The sequence below is a fragment of the Emys orbicularis genome, chromosome 3, assembly GCF_028017835.1.
Source record: "Emys orbicularis isolate rEmyOrb1 chromosome 3, rEmyOrb1.hap1, whole genome shotgun sequence".
NCBI classification, from domain to species: domain Eukaryota; kingdom Metazoa; phylum Chordata; order Testudines; family Emydidae; genus Emys; species Emys orbicularis.
Window position 1 is genome coordinate 161,392,519 of NC_088685.1, and position 15,724 is coordinate 161,408,242.

General features: G+C 41.2%; 1 protein-coding gene across 4 annotated transcripts in view; it reads right to left on the reverse strand.

Annotated features, from left to right (window-relative positions):
- Positions 1-15,724, reverse strand: part of CDC42BPA (CDC42 binding protein kinase alpha) — a 323,508-nt gene that overhangs the window by 185,427 nt on the left and 122,357 nt on the right. For all 4 annotated transcript variants that reach the window (XM_065400287.1, XM_065400286.1, XM_065400285.1 and 1 more), the window contains exon 5: positions 2,894-3,042. In XM_065400287.1, the coding sequence (XP_065256359.1) occupies positions 2,894-3,042 (149 nt within the window). The remainder of the gene's footprint in view (positions 1-2,893; positions 3,043-15,724) is intronic.

Sequence of the window (15,724 nt, forward strand, 5' to 3'; positions counted from 1 at the left end):
CACAGCAACACAAAGCTGAGGAGCTCTGCAATAGTTTATAGTTTCAGAGGCGCATAGCGCTAAGGTTGCTTGTGTTTCATGTCCATAAGCTCTCCTGATAGTCCATTTTGGAAGGAAAACAATGGCTTGGGTGTAACTCTTGGGTTATCTTGCAGGATAACTATCATGGTGATCAACACCATTCTCCAGAAAAACTACACTTTCTATAGCTAGAATACAAAAGCAATTATTGAACAGAACAGTAGAAAAGACTGGAAGGGATGAAGGATAAAGATAAAAGGGATGAGGAATAAGGATAAAAAAAAAGTATAAAAGAAATATAGGCAGGAGGGGGAAGTGCTCTCATCACAGACTCTGAGACTGGTTGTGGTCAATGTGAAAATCTGTCCTGAAAGAACTGGGACACCAAAAAAGCAAGAATAATAAAACCCTGTAGAGTTCTGAATCCTTATAGCAAAATAACCTTGAAAGAAAGATGTATGAAATATGATGTTTCTAATTCACCAGCTACTTACACAGTTCAAATCCCTATGAATACTGCTTATCTATCAGAAGTACTGCCACAACAGATATTACATTATCACTTTCTATTAATATTTGTTCTCTTTTGCCTTTCCTCTGCCCTCCACCTCCCACAACATGCCCTCCCCCGCCCCTCCAAAGGAGGAGGCCACCAGGGTTATTCTTTCAGGAAAGAGCACTGCTGGCACTTACAAATGTTTTCCTTTCTTCTGCTGTAACAGCTGCAAACATCTCAATAAAGTAACAGGGAAATGGGTCACATTTCAAAGGCTGATCAGTTAACACTTACTCAAGGCCCTTTTGAATTTTTCATCTTTGCAAAAAGCTTTTTTCCTTATAAACACACTGTGTGTTACTTCTATTTGAATTATAAAAAGTGTCGTTTTTGGACTGACCTTAAAGAGAAGATTTATGAATATGCTACATGCAGCTCACTGGCAAAGCTGCAAATAATAATACAAAAGGACTGTCCATTTTGTAATACGTGTGGGTAAGTTAATATGTCCATACACTGATTCCTACAAGCATCTATCTTCAAATCTAACAGTTCTGTTGCTGTAAAACTCCAATAGGATGCCATTTAATTGTGTATCACAAGTTCACATGCAAATCCATTTAACATTAGGGACATACACAATTTGAAGATGGAAATGTCACCTATGTTGTACATTATGTACTACCAGTACAGGAATTACAAGATGGCTCTTCTGAAAGAAAAGTCTTAAATTATTTTTCTGAAAACTGCAGCTACTCTACAGGCCGACTTATGAGAAAAAGTTTAGCAACCTAGCTAACATCTGAAATGCTCTTTCACTGCCATCAAAAATAGTCATAGTCAGCAGGCTCAACAATTCACACACACATTACTTTTTAAAAGCCTGATCCAAAGCCCATTGAAGTCAATGGCAGTCTTTCCATCGACGTCAATGAGCTTTGGAACGGGTGCAAAATGATTTAAGAACACATACCTCTCAAAGACACACACTTGAAATCATTTGAATTCACAAAGATCATAAATAAGATACTTTTAATGGGTCTTTTCCATTAGGAAGTTTCACAAAGAACTCCTTTCCACATAAATTCAGTCCCTTGACAGAACAACCAGCTCTTTTCTCCTCTGGAAATGGTGAGTCACAAGACTTCAAACACATTTCACATGAGAAATGAGGAACCTGACAAACCCCTTCCGATGATGCCTAATTCAATGCTTAAGCAAGACAAATCAGAGCTTACCAACATAAACTCACAAGGTGCTCCTTACTAGAACCCTTTCATGAAGAGCAACCTCAAATCAAAATAAAATCAATCATTAGGACATTTTTTCATACCAAACTCATGCTAAACTGAAATGGATCCCAAGGACAACCTTTTGATCATTTCTGGAGAAGAGATCAGGCCAATATGAATGGTCAAACAATCACTAGTGTTGCTTGTGCTCAAAAGGAGTCTTGGGTGGAATTTTCAAAAGGGCTTACATGTAGTTAACTTAACTCTGCTCCAACTGAAACCAATGGGAGTTTTACTAGGAGTTTTACTATTAACTTCAGTGGGAGCAAAGTTAGCTCAATGTTGAATCATTTTGGACATCCCACTCTCTCTCTTTAGGCAGTATCCTACTATCATTCTGGAACTGCCACTGCCATCATTATGAAGCTGTTACTGAAGTCAGCAAGAACACTGTTAAAAGCAATGGCAGGAATGAGCCATTTTTATACATCAAACTAATGCACCACATTTGACATTACATTTAAATTAAGTTCAAATGCTTTAAGTTATTTGCACAAAATGACTTAGTCACCACCAGCAGTAGATTGCTAGAAATTATGTTACCAAATCCAAAACTAAAATAAAAAATTCCAACACTTAATTTTGTGCTTCAAATTATTTATGCACAGAAGAAACTAAACAAGAGACACATTCCAAGCATAAGACCTGATCCTGCAATGTGACCCACCCTCCAGGATTCTGCACAGATGTCTGGTGTCCAAGTTAGCAAATCACACTGCAGGATCAGAGCCATATTTTGTGAAACACATAATTTAATAAATAAAAACATGCACATTGATTTAGAATATGCCAATGACCACGCTTGCACATGTTCTTGGGTTTTCAAGAAATATCTTTAAGCATGTCGAAGAAGCCTGGCAACAGTTTTGAACTTCCAAAAGATGAAGCCGCATATACAGTGGTCACCATTACAGTCAACATTTGCCAGTTGCTCCCACTTTAATTGACCACTAAAGCAAAATCTTGCCCTCAGGTAAAACTCCCCTTAACTTAACAGGAGTTTTGTTATGTTAGAACGGCAGAAAGTGGTCCATAATACACAGTGTTAAAGTCATCTCTGTATTTCTGAGCTGGATTTCCTTACCTGTGGACGTAATGTAACTGATGTACAGAATCAATCGCTATCACCATTTCAGCCAAATAAAAACGAGCCATATCTTCAGGTAACCTGTCCTCAAACTTGCTAAGCAGGGTGAGCAGATCTCCTCCAACATAGTAATCCATAACCAGGTACTGTGAGTAAAGGGGAGGGGTGGGAGACACAAAGAAAAAAAAAACTGTTTACACAATGACTCAAAGACCAATACAATCCAAGTATAGCTAAGGGACTGCAGACAATTATTAATACTTTAGACACCACTGAAGTGCTCATCATGACATTTTCTTAAAATGGAGACAAAACATTAAAAGAAGCATTTAAAAAAAATAGCCTTCATAAATGTAATTTTTCAAATAACCTTTGACATTCCTTGTTATCCTGCAAACCATAAACTTGTTTTTAGCAAATCTTTTTTTTGTAAAGATTTCATATTTACCTATGTCCAAAAAAATTAAACAACAAGACAGGGAAAGTGTCTGTCTGGTTCATCATTCCAGAATCAAACAGACAAGATCATGAAGTTAAGATGAGAAGATTACTCACCTTGCAGTAACTGAGGTTCTTTGAGATGTGTGTTCCTGTGGGTGTTCCACTCCACGTGACGGTGCGTCCTGGCACCGTTGATTGGAGATTTTCAGTAGCAGTGCCTGGTCGGGACGCACGCGCTCAGCTGCTGTCTCGCGGTCTCGTTAGAGTCTGCCTGAACACGCGCGTCCCGCATCCCCCCTCAGTTCCTTCTCTACCGTAGAGACATCAGAATAGTACTCCAAAGTAGAGGGGAGGAAGGTGGGGAGTGGAGCACCCACAGGTAACCTTTTCTTCTTCGAGTGCTGTCCCTGTGGGTGCTCCACTCCAGGTGAATGTGAAGCAGTACCCACTATGGCTGGTGGGACTTTGGAGTTGCGGCAGTGACGACTGTAGACAATACTGTGTGGCCTACTATGGTGTCTGCCGTGATATCCTGCATGATAGCATAATGTTTGGTAAATGTATATTCAGATGTCCACGTGGCCGCCTTACAGATATCAGGAATAGGTACATTATGGAGGAAGGCAATGGATGTTGACATAGCTCGAGTAGAATGAGTTCTGATGCCTTCGGGTGGTTGGGCATTCTGAATGCGGTAACAGGAGCTGATGCAGTCAGAGATCCACTTGGAAAGGCGTTGCTTAGAGATAGCCGCACCCTTCAATCTCTCAGTAGTGGAGACAAATAGCCGCGGGGACTTATGAAATGGTTTAGTCCTGTCTAGATAAAAGGCAATTGTTCGTCTGACGTCAAGGGTATGTAGAGCCGCTTCGTGCGGAGTCTAATGAGATTTGGGATAGAATGCAGGTAAGTATATTGGTTGGTTAAGGTGGAAGGTGGACATCACCTTAGAGAGAAATTTAGGGTGGGGTCGCAAGGTAACTTTATCTTTAGAGAAGACTGTGTAAGGAGGGTAGGCCATCAGAGCGCTTATTTCCCCTACTCTCCTTGCTGATGTTATAGCAACCAAAAAACCTACCTTCGTAGACATGTGGAGAAAATAGGAGGTAGCTAAGGGCTCGAAGCGAGGTTTCATAAGATCGCGAAGAACTAGGGTTGAGATTCCAGGCAGCTGCTGATGGATAGATCTCAGGGTAGAGATTTTTCAGGCCCGTGAGAAAGCGTTTTATGGTGGGGTGGGCAAAGAGTGAATATTCATCCAGAAAATCATGGAAGGTGGTGAGGGCCGCGAGGTGTACTCTGATAGAGCTGAGTGATAGCCCGTCCTGTTTTAGTTTTAAAAGGTAGTCTAGGATGTTAGGGAGGGTCACAGTATAGGGTGTCAAGTATTTATGGGACCACCACATGGAGAAGCATTTCCACTTCTGCAGATAAGTCTTATGAGTGGAGTCTTTTCTACTATGCAGGAGGACATACCGGACTTGCTCAGAACATGCTAGTTCGTGGGTCTGGAACCATGAAGGAACCACGCCGTCAGGTGGAGTTTCTGGAGCTGCAGGTGAAGAAGCTGACCATTGTCCTGAGAAAGCAGATCTGGTCTGTTGGGGAGAGTCCACAGAGGACAGATGGACATGCGGAGCAGGTAAGGATACCATGTCTGTCTTGACCAAGCTGGAGCAATAAGACCTGGGCCTTGTTGTCTCTGATCTTGCGTAGAATCCTGTGTATCAAAGGGATCGGTGGAAAGGCGTACATGAGAGAGTTGTTCCACGGGATGAGGAATGCGACTCCTAGGGATGCAGTCCCAAATCCCGCTCTGGAGCAAAATAGGTGGCATTTGTGATTCTGGGCTGTGGCAAAGAGGTCTATCGACGGAGTGCCCCAGTGGGAGAAGAGCTGTTGTAGTATCATGGGATGTAATTCCCATTCGTGTTCTTTGGAGAAGTGTCTTCTGAGTGTGTCGGCTGTAGTGTTGTGACATCCGGGTAGGTATGAAGCAGTAATTTCTATGTGGTATTGTATGCACCAATTCCACAATCGGATGGCCTTCACGCATAGGGAGTGTGATCGTGCTCCCCCCGTCTGTCGATGTAAAACACACATGCTATATTGTCCGTTAGGACCCAGATAGATTTGTTCTTTATGAGGGGGAGAGAGTGAAGGCAGGCTTGTCTCACTGCTCTGAGCTCTAGAAGATTTATGTGCAGACGCATCTCTGGCCAGGACCAGCGGCCCTGTGTTGTGTTCCCCCCCAGGTGCACTCCCCAACCAATCAGGGAAGCGTCCATGGTGAGCATAAGTGCCGAGGAGTGTTGCTGGAAGGGAACACCATGCAGAGGTTCTCTGGTCTTGTCCACCATTGTAGGGAAGCTAGTACGTTCACTGGAGGAGTTAGCATCATGCAGAAGCTGTGTCTGCTGGGTTTGTAGCTGGAGTTGAGCCAACCCTGAAGACATCTCATGTGCAGCCTGGCATACTTCACCACGAAGGTGGTGGCTGCCATGTGGCCATGGAGCTTTAGGCAAATTCTTGCCTGTATTCTGGGACGAACGGAGAGCATGCGTATGAGATGTGTAATAGCGTGGAATCTGTTGTGTGGGAGTGAGACTCTGGTTCGGATTGAGTCCAGGTGAGCTCCGATGAATTCGATCCGTTGTGTAGGTGTCAGGGTGGATTTTGGGAAGTTTATTTGCAGGCCTAAGCTGCGGAAGAGGGAGATGGTGAAATGGGTAGCTCATAATGACTCGTCGTATGAGTTGTCTTTGATGAGGCAATCGTCTCCGTAGGGGAAAAGTATATCCCGTGTCTGCCGAGGTGGGCCACAACTACGGCTAGGGTCTTGGAGAATACTCTTGGTGTCTGCGCCTAGGAGGTCTAGTGCAATTCCTGGCTATATCGTATGGTCTGGGCTGGGGCCAGTGATAGTGTTGTGTGCGTGGCCTCTGATAAGGTTGATACCGTTGTCTCCTGGGAAGGGATGGGTAAATGCCCAGGGTGTGCAGAGTTGCTCTAGAGTCTTTCATAGTGTGAAGGACTTCATCGTGTTGTTGTTTTTTTGGAAAAAAGCTTATCTTTATCAAAAGGGGAGGTCCTCCACTTTGGTCTGCAGGTCTTTGGGGATACCGGATGCAGACAGCCAGGAAGATCTGCGCATAACCACCGCAGTTGCGGTAGTGCGGTCTGCTGTGTCCGCCATGTCTAGAGATGCTTGTAGGGCCGTTCTGGAGACCAATTGGCCCTCGACAAGGACTGACTTAAAGTCTGCTCTTCTGTCCTCCAAGATATGGGAGATAAAATCAAAGAGTTTATTGTAACTGTCAAAGTCATAGCTTGCACGTAGGGCAGAACAGTTTGCAATTCTGAATTGCAGAGTGGAGGAGGTATAGACCTTGTGGCCCAAGAGGTCAAGGCGTTTGAGTTCCTTGTCTTGCAGCGTGGGCCAGTAGTGCGGCTGTTTCGTCCTGTGTGTCGCTGCATCCACTACAAGAGAATTCGGTTGTGGATGGGAAAATAAGACGTCTACGTCCTTAGCAGGAACATAATATTTACGTTCAGCCTTTTTGCAAGTTGGTGGGATAGAGGCTGGAGTCTGCCAGAGGGTGTCAGATGGTTCTAGGAGTGTTTCGTTTATGGGGAGCGCAATCTGTGAGGGCGCAGAGGGTTGGAGGATTTTGAAGAGTGTCTCCTGGACCTCCTCTAAAAGGGATGTCCTGGCTGAGTGCCACCCTCTTGAAAAGTTCTTGGAATTGTTGTCCACATTCTGTGGAGGCAGAAGCATGAGGGCTCCATCTGGAGCTGATGGAGAGTTAGGAGTCCGTGAATCAGGGTGTGGTCCATAGCCCACCTTTGGGGGGGTAGGGTGGTTCAGGCGCTCTAGAAGTAGATGGAGCTGGAGATAGAGGCGCAGAAGAAGCTTGTGGTCTGGTGGAAGAAGCATGAGGATGAGTGGCAGCAGGAGCTGGCCAAGGGTACCACTGAGGACAAGGCATGGGATAAGAGAAGTTAGGTGCCGCCCACGAGGGGGCGAAGTAGGGAAACTGAGGCTGGTGGTTGTGAGCCGTGACCTGAGGTGCAAAAGGTTCCAGTGGAGGAGGAGAGGCAGGTGGGGAGAACTCTGCCTGCTGTTGCATTATCAGGCTCGCTGTCAGTGAAGGTAGCCAGGTCAGGCGGGGAGAGCGGCTGGTCAAAGAGTGAGCACTGTGTGTCAAGGAGCGGAGAGTCAGGCTGAGTGGCCACTGAGATGTTGTCCTGACTTAAGAATTGCTGCTGCTGCTCCCTGGGCTGTGATCCTGCTGAGCGTGGTCTGTGCTCAGAAGCATGCACTGACTTCTGTTTTGTTTTCCCCGGTGCCGCGGGTTGTTTGTAGACGCTCTGCGGGAGGTCCGCTGCTGCTGCTGCTGGAGTGGCAGGCAGGCTTGGTGCTGACGTTCTTGTTGGCACCGGGGCAGAACGCGCTGTTGGCACCAGGTCTATTTTCGGTGCTGAGGAGACCTTCCCGATACGGGAAGTTGGGTCCCTGCCTCTGCACGAGGCGTGGCTGAGGTGCTGGGACGGTTGGAGGAGCCTGCCTTCAGCTCTGTCAGCACTGAGGGTAAGGATCTCGCAGGAGACCCTTTACCCTTTTGAAAGTCTCTGGATGGAGACAGTTGGGCTTCCTGACTCTTCGCATGAGAGGGTGAAGCCGCACTCCCGATCGGTTCAGATCTGGCCGGGGAGCGTGAGGGAGAGAGTTTGCTATTGCCTGTCTCCATAGGTGGCTATAGGGATTTTTCCATCAGGAGCATTTTCAGCCGCAAGTCCCTGTCACAACGAGCCCTGGTTTTGAGGCTGGTACAATGAACACACTTGGCAGGGTCATGTGTCTCACTGAGGCACTTCACACAGCGTAAGTGTCTGTCGGACTGTGGTATACAGTCTTGACAGGAAGCACATTTCTTAAATCCTGAAGACCCTGGCATTCCTGCACTAGGAATGCCAGGGGAGAGTGTCTCAACGGAAGACAAACCTGAGGAAAAAGAAGGTGGTTTTTTTTTTTAAACTAGGTAACTATTCTAAAGGAAGGGAAATAACTGGAATGTTACTAACTAATTATTTCTAGGTCTTTGTACTTGTTTCCTTCAGAGACCAGGGAAGAGGATCAGCACTGCCCTGAGTCCCGTCTTCAGCTGAGGACGGTTGAGAAGGAACTGAGGGGGGTGCGGGACGTGCATGCTCAGGCAGACTCTAACAAGACCGCGAGACAGCAGCTGAGTGCATGCGTCTCGACCAGGCACTGCTACCAAAGATCTCCGATCAACAGCGCCAGGACGCACCGTCACCTGGAGTGGAGCACCCACAGGGACAGCACTCGAAGAACTCCTCTCAGTTTCTCTTATAAAAATCTCCTTAAGTGGAATGCAAGAGTCTTAAAAGTATTAACTGGGAAAAAAAATTGGGTTAGCACGGGATCTTATTTAGGGGCCACACATTTCCCAAAACAGTTTCTCTAGTTTGACGCAATTTCTTCTTCCCAACCTCCTTTAAATGATTGCATTCAGAAAATAAATGCTTTACCTTAAACCAATCTTGGGATAGGGAAGGACCAACAGATTCCCTGTTCATAGTACTGGGTCCTTGTAGATGCATAGTGCTGGTTCATAGTACATTATAATTCCATATGCTGTTGACATTGTGTACAGTATAGGGCATATCCACACACAGTGAAAGGGATTACTATTTTGTAATTTCAATCACAGAGAAAAGCAATTTTTGAGTTTACTGATTTAAAGTTAAGTAAATGTGTTTCCCAATGAAACATAAAATATGATTGCAACTGGATGGGATGATCACAGATTTTGAAGAGATCATAACCCCTCTCCATTTTCCTACATTATGCAAACTAAACTCTGAAAATGCATTTAAATTTATGGTCAAGATGACCTGAAACAGATCAAATAAGCTAAAAACTTTTGAGGCTTATGAGTACCTCATTTTTCTGTAACTTAAAAAGTCCTCCAAGGGCTTGTCTACATAGCAACACAGTGAGGACTACTGGGGTGTGAACTGTGGAGAGCTCTAACGTGTTGCACCCTAACTGCTCCTTGTAGACTCCGCTGGTGAGAACAAAAATATGCTAATTCATGTTGATGATAGCATCAACACAAAGTGTGTGCCTTTTAGTTTACGCCAGCAGGTTTTACACAGGGCAGTTAGAGTGCAACACATTAGTGCACTCTACAATTCATATCTCCATAGTCTTTACTGCTTCCATGTAGACATGGTCTGAGACTCTGGAATCAGGGATAGCACTGAAAAGGCAAAGTGGGAAAAGAAAAAAAAGTTTAATTTTCTGGAATTTCATCAGCAACTGAATAAACAAAACTGGCACCGTATCATCGCCGAAGTGTTTCCATCACTGTTGCTGAAAAACCCTTATAATATCTGTGACGCTGGCAGACCCCATGCCAGCTCTTGCCAGGGCCCCATGCCTCACTGAACACTGACAAATGCACAGCTGGAAACCAGACTGGCTTACCTGTGTGCTAGTATACTTAAAATAGATATTAGAATTATAAGAATGGTTTTGTGTTTAGACTTTATGGAGTGCTTGTAGGATGCTGCATGTGTTAATCCTACTTATAGGATTGCTCTGTAACTATAAAAATGTTTGCTAAAACTGTCAATCCCCCACAGTGAAGAGAGAAGCATTACCAAGTGTGAAATGCTAGTTTACCACAAGAAGTGTTATCTCCTCCCCAACAAAAGAAGGTCTATAGACATCAGACAAGCCACTACGGACAAAAGACTTTGTTGATTGCTTCCCCCACACCTCTGAAGGTGGTATGTGCACAAGCCCTCATCCCATCACAGCATGAACCCTGGGGGAAGGCAATAAAAGTGCCTGGTTAAGGAGAAATTGTTATCTCTATACTGCTTGATCTCTGAGGGGCAAAGATTTCTAGGCATAAGCAAGGGATCTCCAACTGTGTTTAGTTTGGGTTAGCTATAAAGGACATAGAAACTTCTATAATAAGTAAACTCTATATTATCTTTTGAAATCTAAGACTAACTCATTTGTGTAAGTTTATCGGCTTTAACCTTGTAAACATTTCTTTTTCCTAGTTAATAAAACTTTTGATAATTTATTATAGTATAGGCTACAAGCATTCTCTTTGGTTTAAGAGCTGAAATACAGTTGACTTGGGGTAAGAGACTGGTCCTTTTGGGACTGGGAGTAACCTGAATATTGTTGTGATTTTTGGTGTAAGGGACCATCTATCACAGAGACAAACTTGCCTGTGTGGCAAGATAGACGGGAGTGCCTAAGAGTAGTGTCTGTGACTCCATGTTAAGGCTATTACAGTACTTTAGGAGTTCACACTTGGTACTTACTAGGTGAAATCTAATTATAGAACATACAGCCAGTTTGGGGTTTGTGCCCTGTTCCTTGGACAGTCAGCCCTGAGTTTGGAACTCACACTCATGAGCCACTCCAGATGGCATGACAATACCTTTTCTGTGAAACTCGGATGCAAATTTGGATTGTTCCACATACAGTGTGTAATTAGACTATCTGGCCCTGTCGAGGATAGGAAAATTATTTATGGTTGACAAAGATTGCTAACAGTATGGGTCCCCCTGGAAAAACATCCAGCTGGGTTTGAAAATTGTCTGGATAATCTCCATAGGACCAAACTTTTCAACACCTATTACAGAAAGCAAGGATAATATAACCTTGATCATCATGATGAAAGACTAATAAATTGATCAAATTTTCCACCAAAATTCACAATACTACTTGACGGTCTCTTACTCAAGTTCATTCCTTTATTTACTATTTCTCTATTTTCAAGGAAAATAGTGTATATCCATGTTTCCAATAATCTCTCTTTACAGTAGGATACAGTGATCTAGGAGTAATATATCACAAGGGTATGGTGCTGTATATTTTCAATTTGCCTATTTCTAACTTCAATGCCAACATTTTGTGGATAGTCAATTTCATGGATGTTCCTTCATAGTCAGTCAGTCAATTTTCCTTTTTGTGTGTGTGTTTCTTTTGAACAGCAACAGAGGAATGAAAAACATTTTAAAATAGGACAAAATGATTGCCAAAACCAGAATAATTTCACAGGGGAATTCAGGACAGGTGGGGAATCTTGTGCCTTGCCCGCCTAAGAGGTGAGCAAGACAATGGGAGAGGGGGATCTCCCCAACATTAGAGTCTACATCAGTGAGGAATAACGTTTACCCCTCCATATTTGGTCATCCTTAAGGTTTTTTGTTGAAAGATTTTAGACGCCGTTTGAAGAGGAAACAGATTCTGTTGAAAAGAAAAGTAGTTTTGGATCCTGTGTTTTAGAACTCCACTGACTGTAACAACTTGAAACATATTGTGACATCCTCCTGGGAACCATTTTTTAATTTACCAATTGTTGTGGAGAAATGAATAAAGTCTTTCCACAAAGTCTTCAAAATATCGATAATCAAAATGTTACTGTGTTGCTGTCTGCCATTGAGTTGCAAACCTGCTATGCTGCGAGATGTCTTGCCAGCATGCCTTACACAAGGCAAATAAGCTATGGTCACCACTGCTCTGAAAAAATCAATGAAATGAGATCTGTAATATCAGAAAGCCTCCCAGGTAATACTTTTTAAAAGCTGCAGTGGTTGTATACAGAATGTGATGGTTATTAATTGATTTGCTGTGTAGTGGTTTTGCTCTCATCCATCCATTCTTTAGTTATTGCTAGGATTAGATTTTTATTGGTAAATGTCGGTAAACATCAATTTTGCTGTACACACACACAAACCGACAACAAATATTTTCACCTTAATAAGACGTGATCATGACAATTTGTGTTTTAACTGTTATAAAGCTTTAACTTTTTGAATCTCAACATCTACTATCATTAAATAATTATTTTCTGACCCTCCTCCATAATTTCTGTGAAAATTTACATCAATCAAAACAGAAAAAAATGCTTAAAAATAAACATTGATATTAGCCATCAACATTATAAGTAAAAATTGAATTCTGTCAAGCCTACTTATTGCTGAGAAAGAATGCTGGAAAAAACTGCAACAGCATTCCTTTTTTCTTCACTGAAACAGGATCTTGTGTATTTGTCTACAGCAATCATTCACCCTTTTTAACACAATCTATTTGGAAGCCATTCAAAAAAAATTTAGTTGATGCAACCATAAATACAAAGGGATTTTTTTGTTTGCTTGTTATACAGCACTTTTATACCTTCATTCTATTATAAAAGAAATTTTTCCAGGTGTAACAAAAGCAATAAAGTGATAACAAAATATCATCTAACGCCCAAGCCTGTAAGTAGTCACATTGAAGTCATTGGGACTAATCATGTGCTTGAAGTTAAGGGTGTGCATGAATATTTTCAGGATCAAAGTTAAATTTGTAAGGTGAATTTTTAATGCAACAATGGAGTGAATTCTTCGGACAATATACGAATCACTGCCTCAAGTAGTATCATTCATTCACATAAATGTATTATTTTTTTCTTCTAAAACCAAGATTGTTAAGAAGATCAAAGAAAGAATATTACAAAGAGCAGATTTCTATTTTTAAACTGTTCTTTATCTATACAGTAGTAAGGTGCAGTTCAATGGATTTCACAAGTTGGTTGGCTGGTCAGTTCTCATGTTGTCAGCTGAATAGTGTAGAGGTCACCAAATGTCTTATGTGCCTACATCATGTTCCATCCTGAGCAAAGTAGAAGAACTAAAAGCTGACCATATAAATTCTTTATATATCAAGTATATACACCTTTCTACCCAATACAACCCTGAGGAATTCTCAGCTATGCACATAAATTCCTTGGTTCTCGTTTGGCAGACCAAACGAGAGTTAGCCAAAGAATCCTTCAACCAAAGATGATCTGATTCTCTCATTTCAAGTCAGTTCTCTAAGATCTAATTCTCTTGTGTGAATACTCTTGTATACAGAGATTAGGTGAAAAAGGAAGCATACTCCTAAAAGGACTTAAAAATACTCTAACGTCCAAATTATGACTTTTTTCAAGCACTAAAAGACTATCCTTTGAGTGACAACTGAATCAAATCAGCAAGTGTGCACATTTATACCACATTCATACAAGAGTCACAAGTCAGCATAAAGAACGTGAAATAGGGAACAGAGCAGGTCCAAATATTATTATTAATTCATTCTGCAACTCCAGCAAGGCCATTGTATATACTTTACAAATTTTTTTAAACTGTCTTTTAATGGTGAATAGACAAAATACAAATACCATGATGAAAAAGAATTCACTTCACAGAAGTTGCTGAATGAATGTTGGACCAAAATATGAATTTATCTACACTCTAGCATAGAACAGTAAATATAACTAAAACTTAAAATTTTCATTTGTATTAGTTTACGATATTAGTCCTTCAAAATATTCTCCAGTTTCTGAGTAACTTTATAGCAAATAATCTGAAAAATATTGTAACCCGATAACAAGCAGCTAAAACACCCTCAATTTTTATGATAGCAGTAAACCTGTACATGAGAAATTTAGAAGAGACTATACAATATGCTGAAAAGGAAACTTAGATATCATCTGTAGAAATAAATTAAGATGCCACTAGGACACAGTAACCCCAACTCAGTTGTGCATATTTATAGTATGTCAGTCTTCTTCACAAAAATGTTCCTTACATTTTTTTATACTTGTGCTTTCACAGTTGTGACAATAAAAAATAAAGATTTAAGGAAAAACTGAGCTGACTAAGCTGCAGATTGAAGTTTTCCATTATAATAAAAACTTCACTACCAATAAATTGGGCAATATATCCCTTTATAAAGTGTGCAGACGCATCATATCTAGTAATTATTTTTATGTACTGCACAAGTCACTACTGCACAGCATCACAATGCATCCACAATTAAAAATCAAACTAATCAATTTTTTAAAAACCTGTTTAAAAGGGTAAAAGTGCAAATTAAGGCTGTTAAATATGTATTTATTGCTGGAGTTTAACACAAAGGCATTCAATTCAGGTCATAGATCTGCCTAAATTCTGTATCACGGGTACTTTTCACATGTATATAATATGTATATAATATACTCAAAGCACGTATTAAAATACTGAGAACTGTTTGAAATGGGCCACCCTCATTACCACTACAAAAGTGATTTTTCCTCCCTTGGTATTCTACTGTTAATTGAATTGTCTCGTTAGACTGACCCCCCTACTTGGTAAGGCAACTCCCATCTTTTCATGTACTATGTATATATACCTGCTACTGTATTTTCCACTCCATGCATCTGATGAAGTGGGTTCTAGCCCACGAAAGCTTATGCCCAAATAAATTTGTTAGTCTCTAAGGTGCCAGAAGGACTCCTCGTTGTTTTTGAGAATCAGACAGTTTTCCTGCCTTTTTCTCCCAAATGAAACTCTATTTGCAAAACCAGCACCTTAACAGACCATCAATGATAAAGAATGGAAGCGGCTCTGCTCAACGAGTACATTAAGAAAAGAGGCTAGATTAAAATTAGTTCTGGCAGGCGGCAACTGAACATATAATGTTTTCTTAATAATACCGCTAGCAGTCAGAACACAGTTATAGTTTTTACTGGTCCATATTACTCAATCAGGAAATGGAAAACCTGGGCCATGATCCTGCTATCAGATACACACAAGCAAAGACCTGAACCTGTGCAAAGACCAACTGAAGTTAAGGGAATGCTGCAAGATTGCAAGAGGCTGTGCTAGTGCATCCAATTGCAGGATCATGACCAAAAGTCCCAGTTCTATAAGTCCTACATTCATGAATTTCCTTTACCTTAAGGACCAAATCATACCTGCTTTACTCCAGTAACCTTACTGAAGTTAATGTGACTTCATCTGTGAAATGACCAGGAAGTAGCCCTTAGTTGCAAACTGGGATTTTAAAAATATATATATAACACCTACTAATGACAATGCTAAACAGAAGTAGTAAGACTTCAAACTACCAAATTGTATGTATCAAGTGTACTTTACAAGACAAGAAAGTAAATACAATAAGCTTAGCAACACAATTCAAGTGTGCTACATTTATTTTTTTAAATGACAAAGATTTAGTAAAAATTGATTATCCTTTATAAATTAATTTTCCTTCTTGAATCCTATATATTACCTAACAGTTAAATGTTATATGAAAGATTAGATTCTTTCAGTAAAATTTATGATGCAAATACATTTCTAAAATGTACATCAACTTAAATTTCAGCATCAGCATGCAATAATTCAGTTTACTATGAAGAGTACCGAACCACTATGTTTTTAAACAGCTAAGTAACATCATAACAACCCAAGCTTTTCAGAACAAAACCAAAAGGCATTCCAATTACATTTCAGACATACTTCTTAACAAAAACTTATTTATATACTTTC